Source organism: Echinops telfairi, unplaced genomic scaffold (assembly GCF_000313985.2).
Source record: "Echinops telfairi isolate 266 unplaced genomic scaffold, ASM31398v2 ScPeMD7_443;HRSCAF=831, whole genome shotgun sequence".
NCBI lineage: Eukaryota > Metazoa > Chordata > Mammalia > Afrosoricida > Tenrecidae > Echinops > Echinops telfairi.
In genome coordinates, this window is record NW_022104341.1 from 81,143,173 (window position 1) to 81,152,750 (window position 9,578).

The 9,578-nt window shown below is 38.9% G+C and overlaps 1 protein-coding gene across 1 annotated transcript in view; it reads right to left on the reverse strand.

The window, feature by feature from the left end:
* Window positions 1-3,185: 3,185 nt before the first annotated feature.
* LOC101652047 (cytochrome P450 4X1) overlaps window positions 3,186-9,578 on the reverse strand; it is a 64,126-nt gene continuing 57,733 nt past the window's right edge. The window contains exons 11-12 of the mRNA XM_004699449.2: window positions 4,460-4,542; window positions 3,186-3,941 (exon numbers count right to left, since the gene is read on the reverse strand). Of these exons, the coding sequence (XP_004699506.1) occupies window positions 3,773-3,941; window positions 4,460-4,542 (252 nt within the window). The 3' untranslated portion in view covers window positions 3,186-3,772. The remainder of the gene's footprint in view (window positions 3,942-4,459; window positions 4,543-9,578) is intronic.

The window sequence follows — 9,578 nt, forward strand, 5'->3', positions numbered from 1 at the left end:
GATCTAAGTTTTAACATCATTTTTCAAAGTGATGGGAAAATTAATCATTAACTTTATATGGAAAAAAAGAGACCCCAGGTGAGCAAAGCAGTGCTAAGAAAGAAGAACGAAGTAGGAGGCCAATTGAACATTGTTTAGGAACGCAATGAGAGCCAGACAAAAGACAAAAATGGCAGTAACACTCAATCACTAAGACTAAACTATATCTGCAGGACTAAGACATGCCTCCCACAGCAGAGAAAGTATGAAACTAGCAAGTATATGGTAGGCTTATGTTGTCAGTTCTTGGGCAACCTCAAAAGCAAGAGATTTGAACCAAAGTCCACTGACGTCCAAACCCGTGACCTTGGGATAGCAGTCTTCTGCTTCTTTGCACACGAGGGTGTTTCATCTTTAAGTCCAAAGGAACAGTTCCATTGCTTTCATCTACAACAGGTGTGTGTAAGATAAAGCTGGTTCCCTTAGTGGGGTTTCCGTGTCACATCATCCTGATGTGGTCTATGAAGAATGCTGTACCTCTCAAAAAAACAAAATCTAAAATTCAGGTATCCTATAGCACGCAACTAGGGTCCCTAAGGACTGGAAAGAAACTTGATTAACAAAGAAACTTTGATTTGCAAGTCAAATGCATGATTAGCAAAATAAAACTGGGTGGATTCTCCCATTGGGAGCCCACATAAGTAATGGTAAGCATTTTCCCCAAGACCAGTCTGTCTCTCCTTGTTTTACTTGTCAACAGAAGTGGAATCACCTTCTCAAAGACAGACATACCTCTCCCTTTTCTGGTCATGAATTTCCATTGAAATTATGGAGACACTATTGTGGGAGTGTTTATAAAAAAGGTGAAATGTCAACTGATGACAAACCTCATTCTGGAAGTCTGTCAACTTCCCAAATAGATGAAAATCTCGACTCATAGTGCATTTGGAGTTCTTTCCACCAGGTCAGATTGTTAATCAAGCTTTATATTCAGAGGTTATGAAAGGATTACATAATAGTGTGTGACAAAAAGGCCCGACCAAAAAATCCTATAAAAATGATCAGACTCAAAATGGCTAATATCAGTCCATTTCAGCTCCTAGAATATTAATCTTTATGCATTCCATTTAATTTTTGATGACTTCCAATTTTCCTAGATCCATGTCAGACATTCTACATTCCAATTATTGATGGCTATCTGCAGCTATTTCTTCTCATTTTGAATTGTTCCCCATTGGCATGAAAACAGTGTTTCATTCTGTTGTGCATAGGGTCACTATGAGTCAGAACTGACTCAATGGTACCTAACAACAACAGCGGCAACAACAGCCACCTACTGGCCAGTGAAGATTGCATTACTGAATGCACTACTCCATCCACGTCATATGGTCAACGCCACTTTGCCACTTTGAGGAGGCAGCTCTTCCTCAGTTGTATTTTGAGTGTCTGCCCATCTGAGGGGCTCATCTTCTGTTTCTATATCTGATAATGTTCTGCTGCCATTCATCAATTGTTCAGTGGCTAATTTTTCAGAAGTGAAAAACATCTTTATTCCTGCTCGTTAACCTTGGAAAAATGTCTTCTCTGTCTAGGGAAACAAAATGGGATCCAAAAAACAAAAACAACAACAGAAACAAAAGCTACCCCCAAATCTGTGTGAAAGAGAAAGCATCGTCTCTAAGGCAGGGAAAGTCCGAGACCCTGTTTTTGAAGGCAGAAACCTGAGGCTCTATTATTTTTATGTTCACAATACAACTAGAACTTCTGATTTCCCGGTGAGGCGTTGGAAATGAGAAAACATTTTATGCTATAAATCTTTAACCAGTCTCCAGCATGTGTCCAACCTGTGTCTTCAAGGATTAGAGCAGATCTCTCCAAACTACCTCTAAAGTGTCCTTGTTTTTGAAAATGAAATTTAAGTATCTTGAAGATTATATAAATATTTCTTCACATTAAAAATTAGAATAAATATTGAGAAATAAAAATCACTAAAAATCCAAGTACTCAGAGATGACCCACAAAGATATTGCGTTGACTTTTCTCATTTAACAGCACAACTTGAACATTTCTCCAAGTCAATGTAGTAACTTAATTCATCCTTTTATTGCTCACATAGCAGTCCATTATATGGATGAAAATATAAATAAGTACTTTGTATTGTTTTGATTTCCTCCTGTAAGGAGAATTTTTCCTTATTTTATTGGTCCTTGCACAAACTTTTTATTTACTTGTTTATTTTTATTTCCCCCAATATTTTTAGTGTGATAAAATGTACATATCTTACATTTCCATAATTCAGTCGTATTTAAAACAACCAGCTCTAGTGTATGTTCCCACTTGCACAGAAATAAGAGTGAGTGTCTTCAAATTCTACGTACATTATTCCAGACCTAGAAAAGGAGAGCAGGTTTGCAAGCTCATTTTCTGAAGCCAGCGTAGCCCTGAGGCCCAAAGCAGGCAGAGAGCTGTAATCCACACTGACGGCTGAAGATAACTGCTGACATTGCTTTCCGTCAGCAGTGAACGTTAAACTCCTGCACTACCGAGGCTCTTCATCTGACATGTCGTAGGCACAGAAATATCAAATGGATGATTAATCTGAAAACCATTCAGAAAATCCTTCTCAAGTTCCACAAAGTTGTTAACACCAGGGAAATATGTATAATATCTTTATAAAATTACAAAGGAAGATTTTCTTATGCAAGACTGAAACTGAAAAGCCATAAATAAAAGTTTGTATATCTTACTTCATGAAAATTCAAAACAAAACTTCTGTGTGGCAAAAGGTACTCTTAATACAGTTTGGTTTTTTTTAAAATAAAAGAATGGGAAAATTAAATCAAGAGATTATTATCTACAGGGCATAAAGATTCTCATCTGAATCAATAAAAGATGACAACCTTTGCAAAGCAACACAATTGATGTACAGAGAAATCACACACAAACAAAACAAAGATAAAAACAAATGAGCAATAAGCAAGTTAAAAAAAACACGACAAAAAAGCACTTAAATAATCATGGGTTTCTGAGACTGTAACCTTTATGGGATTGCTTTGTCTCGCTCTTCCAGAGCAGCCGGTGGTTTTGATTGCCAGCTGTGTGCTGGCAGCCCGATGCTTCCCCCACTGTCCCACCAAGGGCCTTTCAGTGGCAGGAGAACATCTAAGTCATTCATATTGCTTTCACATCATAAAATATTACCAAGCTATGGTAAGGAAAGAGGAGAAATTTTATTAACTGAAAAAGCAAGAACATTATGGGAATGATCACATGGATATGATCCCATCTAAAGAATACACACATAAATAATTTAAAACACATAGAAAAAAGTCTGAGAGAATTCATACCAAATTACTGGGTCTTTAGGAAAGACAGAAGGAGGGCAGAGGGTCCAAGCTGTATGAAGTGAGAATTTTATTTTACATGCTTTTCTAGTGCTAGAATGTTTTTTATATTGTGCATACATTCACATATGACTTGTGCAATTCTGAAAAGTATATTTTAATAAACAATGAAACCATATAGAAGTCATCTAGGAAGGCTTTCGTATGCAGCACTAACTATAGGCAGACCAGAGAGAAAGGCCTGGAAATCTCTCAACGTCATGCAGAAATAGTTCTAAGTGACTCCCTGTCACTGAAGTGTTGGATGATCTGAAGCTCCACAGAGATCCCCACCTTACCCCACCTTGCTCCTCCAGCATACCTGGATTCCTCTTCAAGGGCTTAGACCGTTAGCTGTCATTTCACTTAAAAACAACATATATTTAACCATTGCACCATGAGGTCTAACATTAGGGTATTTTCTTCACAAACAAGTGGATGCCATTCTTTGATCTGAGGACAATCTGGGGTGATAAAATGGGAGGCCTGGTGGGGTCTGGCGTCACCTCGAAGCGAAGCAGGATCAAGGCCATGGACACCTTTAACTGAATCATGGCAAACTTCTGCCCGATGCAGTTCCTGCAGGTAACAGAAAAAGAAACCGGCACCTGAAAAGAGGCATCTCCATTTAAATGCTTCCCAAGGCTTTAACTAGATCCACGTTGGAAGCCCCCATCCTGGAAAAAAGATGTCTAGGATACATGGCAAAGCAACATCTTTACAGGAAATATCATTGACACTGTGAGAGTTACATTACTCCCTACAATAATGTGAACCGGGAGACTCTAATGTGATGTCCTTTTTGTGACAAGGTGGCAGTGGGGGGTCTGACTAGACCGTTTTTTTCCCTGCAGTTAGAGTGGACCACAAGGAGCCAAAAAGCCACCAAGGGCTTGTATTATAAGACAGCTAGCTGAAGAATGGCTAGGTAGAATGTGACTATGTTCCCTGAGAAACTAAATGGATTTTTCAGGAGCTCATATGGGTACCAAGATCCACAGAGGGGGAGATGAGGCTCTAAAGAAGGTTATACAGAGCTGAGAATCTAAAGGAAGCAAACATTTTGGTGTATTTTCACCATTTCAAATTGCCCTCACCTTGGTCCAGCTGAGAATGGTAAGAAAGCATAAGGATGTCTCTGATCAGAATTCTCTGGAGAGAACCTCAAGGGATTAAAGACCTGAAATGGAAAGCCAAGCCTCATCACCATCCCATAAAGACCACTGACACATTTCTTAAGCGATTATTCAGCACTGTTCATAACTCAAACTCCTGTGGTGTCCACATTCTAAACACGGAAAAGACAGGTGGAACTGATCTCAATGATTTAATTTCCTTGATTTAATATATCCAAAATAGTGTTTAAATTCCTACCAGCTATATTTTAAACTAGTTATAATCCTACTAGCTATATTTTAAGTGCCAGACAAACAAGACAAAATCCTTGAGAATTTCAATCTTTCTTCATTAATCATGATGTTACTTATTGATTCAGTTGTGAGGATTTGGGCTTTCTTTGCATTGAGTTGTCATCCGCACTGAAGGCTGCAATCCTTGATCTTCATCAGCAAGTGCTTCAAGTCCTCCTCACTTTCAGCAAGCAAGGTTATGCCATCTGCATATCACAGGTTGTTATTAAGCTTTCCTCAAATCCTGATCCTATATTCTCCTTCACAGAATCCAGCTTGAGTAACTGTAGTGAGAGGACACAACCCTGATGCACAGTTTTCCTGATTTTAAACCATTCCCTTGTTCAGTTTGCATAACTGCTTCCTGATCCATGTATAAGGTCAGCATGAGCACAATGAAGTGTTCTGGAATTCCATTCTTCTCAAGACTATCTACAGTTTGCTATGATACACACAGTCAGATGCCTTGGTACAGTCAATAAAACACAAGTGAACATCTTTCTAGTATTCTCTGCTTTGAGTCAAGATCCATCATCAATGATATCATTGACATCAGCAAGATCTCTTGTTACATATCCTCTTCTGAATCCGACCTATACTTCCGGTGGATGTATTCTGCAACCAATGTATTGCTGCAATCATTGTTGATGAGCTTCATCAAATTTTACTCTTGATATTATTTTTATTTCTGGGGCAAGAAAGCATTCATTTGGAAGACAAGCCAATATGACTACAAAATTAACTGTCATTGAGACATGACCCAGCCTTCTCATTACAATATAAACCAACTAAACCAACCAACCAAATAAAAACCCAAACTCGGTGCCATCAATGCTGACTCATAGTCACTGCTGACTCAGAGTGACCCCTGTGGGTTTCTGAGACTGTAACTGTTTATGGGAGTAGAAAGCCCAGTCTTTCTCTGGAGGAGCAGCTGGTGGTTTCAAATTGTGACCATCTGGATCGCAGCCCAACCAGTAACCCCTAAGCCACCAGGGCTAACATCTTAAATCTTAGCTATTTATGTAACAGGAAGCATCGGAACATGTGAATGTTCAGTGTCAAGGGCATTGAATTGACGTACTCAGGTATGTTGCACATCTTCCTTTTGCCTCTCCGGATTCTCATTAATCCCATTTCCCCGCTTCCTCTGTGTCCCAGCAAGCGGATCCACATGGTTTCCTGTTGGATTTAGCTAATAGAAGGCTATGGCGGAAGATACGGAGGTTTGGAGGAGACAGAGTTCAGGGTACTACATTCCCCAGGCTCTTTGTACCAGGCTGCCTCATGAAGACTGCATGTTCTTTCTAATGCCACAGCTCCTATTTGAAGACCTTGCCCCATGGTTCTCTCTTTCCAGGTTTTTTAGCCCTCCCTCCAAAGTCCATTAAAACTGGTAAGATGGCTATTAGTTATTTGCTTCATTTTGGTTTTTTTCTAAACCCTGATACAATTTTGACAACTTAAAAAAAATTTAACCTTCCTCAAATCCCCACATTGAGTGTCATTTATTTCCTTTGACAATCTCAGTGGACACATGCAGTAAGGGAGAGCTTGACTTTTTTGGGATATATTGACTGTCTATGCATATATTCTAGATACATTCTTGGCTTGCTTTGCTAAGTACCTTCAAGTGGATTCCAACTCATAGCAACCCTATGGCGAACAGAATTGAGCACGGTCATCCTCATATTTGTTCTACTTGAGCCCAGTGGTGTAGGCACTGTGTCAATTCATCTCCTTGAGGGTCTTCTTTTTTGGCTGACCCTCTAATTTATGACCAAGCATGACGGCCCTCTCCGGGAACTGGCCTCTCTCGATAATACTGTTGAAATCCCTGAGATGAAACCTCTCCATCTTCACTTCTGCGGAGCGTTCTGACTGTACTTCCCCCAAGACAGATTTGTTTGTCTCCTGGCGGTGCCTAGTACTTTCAGTGTTCTTCACCAACACCACAACTCAAAGACGCCAGTTCTTCCCTGGTCTTCCTTATTCTTGTGCAGCTCCACAGGCCTATGAGGTATTGAAAACACTATGGCTTTATCAAGGGCCCTTCAGTTCTCAAAGTGACATCTTTGCTCCTTAAACTTGAAAGAGGTATTTTGCAGTAGATTTGCTAAATGTAATAGGAGTATGTCCTTTGGTTTCTTGATTGCTGCTTCCAGGAGTGTTGATTATGGCTCTAAGCAAAATGAAATCTTTGCTGCTTCAATCTTTTCTCCAATTCTGGTTGTGAAGATTCTAATTTTCTTGTCATTAAGTTGTCACCCATACTGAAGGCTGTGTCCTTTGATCTTCATCAATCAGTACTTCAGGCCCTATTGGCTTCAACAAACAAGGTTATGTCAACTGCATAGCACAGGTTGTTCATGAGTTTTCGTCCAAGTTGGAGGCCACGCTGTTCTCGATATAATCCAGTTACTCAGTTTATTTGTTCATCAGACAGATTGAACAAGTAATGTGGAAAAATACAACCTTGACACACCTTTCCTGATTTTCAGCCAGCCAGTATCCATTATTTTGTTCAGCTGACTGTCCTTGATCTATGCACAAATTCCACATGAGCACAATTAAAGTGTTCTGGAATTCTTATTCTTTGAAATGTTATATAGTCAATAAAACACAAGAAACTTCTTTCTGGAATTCTCTACTTTCAATGGAGATCCATCTAACATCAGTAATGCTGTTATTCCACATCTTTTTCTCAATTCAGGTGGAATTTCTAGCAGCTTCCTGTCCATGTATGGCTGCAATAATTTTGAATTATCTTTAGCAAAACTTTGATTTGCATTTGATATAAATGATATTGTTGGATAATTTCTGCATTTTCTTGGGCCACTTTTCTTTGGAATGAGCACAAATATAGATCTCTCCAGTTGTTTGACCAGGTAGCAATTTTCCATTTCCTTGGCATAGATTAATGAGTGCTTCTAGCACTGCATCCATTTTTACAAAACATTTCGATTAGTATTCCATCAATTCCTGGATCCTTATTTTTTCACTAATGCCTTCAGCAATTTGGACACCTTCCTTCCATATTATTGCTTCTGGGTCACATTCAGAATTCTTGAATGATGACCAGTTACTTTTGGCATAGTGACTCTGTGGATTCCTTCCATCTCCTTTTGATGCTTCCTGCATAGTTCAACATTATGCCCATAGAATCCTTCAAGATTGCCATTCAAGGGTTGGTCCTCACCCCCACCCCACCCCCCACCCCTGCTTCCAGCCTAAGATATATTAAAAATGCTCTTCCTTTTTAGTTTTTTAATTTCAGGTCTTCACATATTCCATTGTAATACTTTGTCTTCTTGAGCTTTTGAAATGTTCTTTTCTGTTCATCTATTTTACTTATCATTTCTTCCATTCACCTTATCAATTCTACATTCAAGAGCAAGTTTCAGAGACTTTTCTGATAAATACTTTGGTTTTTATTTCCTGACTTTGTAGTGACCTTTTGCTTTCTTCATGTATGATGTTACTGATACCATCCCACAGCTTGTCCAGTCTTCTGTCATTAGTGTTCAACATGTCAAATTTATTCTTGGGATATTCTGGAAATTCATGTGGGATATACTCAAGGTTGCTTGATGGCCCTTGGAGTTGTTTTCATTTTCTTCAACTTCAATCTGAACTTGCATATAAGCAATTGAAACCATCTTTTTTTGGCTGATGATATGGAGCATCTCCATTTTCTTTTTCCACAGATATAATCAATTTGATCCTCGTGTCTGCTATCTTGTGGGGTTGAACAAAAGGCATTTGCAACTGAGGGACTTGGTCTTGTCCAAGCCTGTCGTGTGATCACCGGCTTTGTTTCTATCACTAAGACCCTATTTTAAATTACTGATCCTTCTTCTTTGCTTCACATTTTCATATTTCAATCACCAGTAATTATTATTGCATCTTGATTACAAGCTTGAAGAACTTCAGAATGAAGAAGTTGGTAGAATTATCCAATTTTCTTGATTTCTGGTGCAAGTGCATTCAAAGTTGGTGCATAACTTTGAATGATAGTTGCATTAACTGTTCTTCCTTTTAGCTGTATAGATATTATTCTATCTCAGACAGCATTGTATTTCAAGATCTCCCCCTCCCCCCGCCCCAAATCATTTCATTAGGACATAAACCAGACATCATATAATTCCATAGTTCACTCATACCAAGCAGGATTGTACAATCACCACCACAATCATTTTCAAGACATTTTATTCCTTCTTGTACAAGGTTTTAACCACTCAAGTCAGATTTACGATTTTAATTTACTATAAACATCTCTCCAAGATCCTCTGCCTGATAATCAGGTTATTCCCTTCCCTCATTTATGGTCAGAGGGGAATGACCAGAGGCTTATTCCATGAGTAAATCCCGTGAACGTACTGGGCTCCCACTGTCATCCATAGCTTTCTTCAAACAGAATTTCACAATTTAAGCTCCGTTGCCATTAACCTCTTTCAGCTCTGGATTATATCTATTCCAGGCCTTGGATAACAGATGTTGGTGTGCTTCTTCCATATGGGTTTAGTGATATCTCACTTAGATAGCTGCTCCTTTGAAAACGCAACTTTAAGACCTCAGACAAAATTGTTTCTGATAACCTAGGCACCATCCAATTTCTTCACCACACGTTACTACAGCACCTGTCTCTTCCAGGTTTCTTTCATGTGGGTGCATATCAAGATAGATCTTAAAATATGACATGAATCCCCTTGAATTTGTCATTCTTGGCATAGTAAACCATATGATTGTCTGATTCAAAATTATTGATACCAATCTAGCTCACTAATTATACATTCCATTTTTTTTT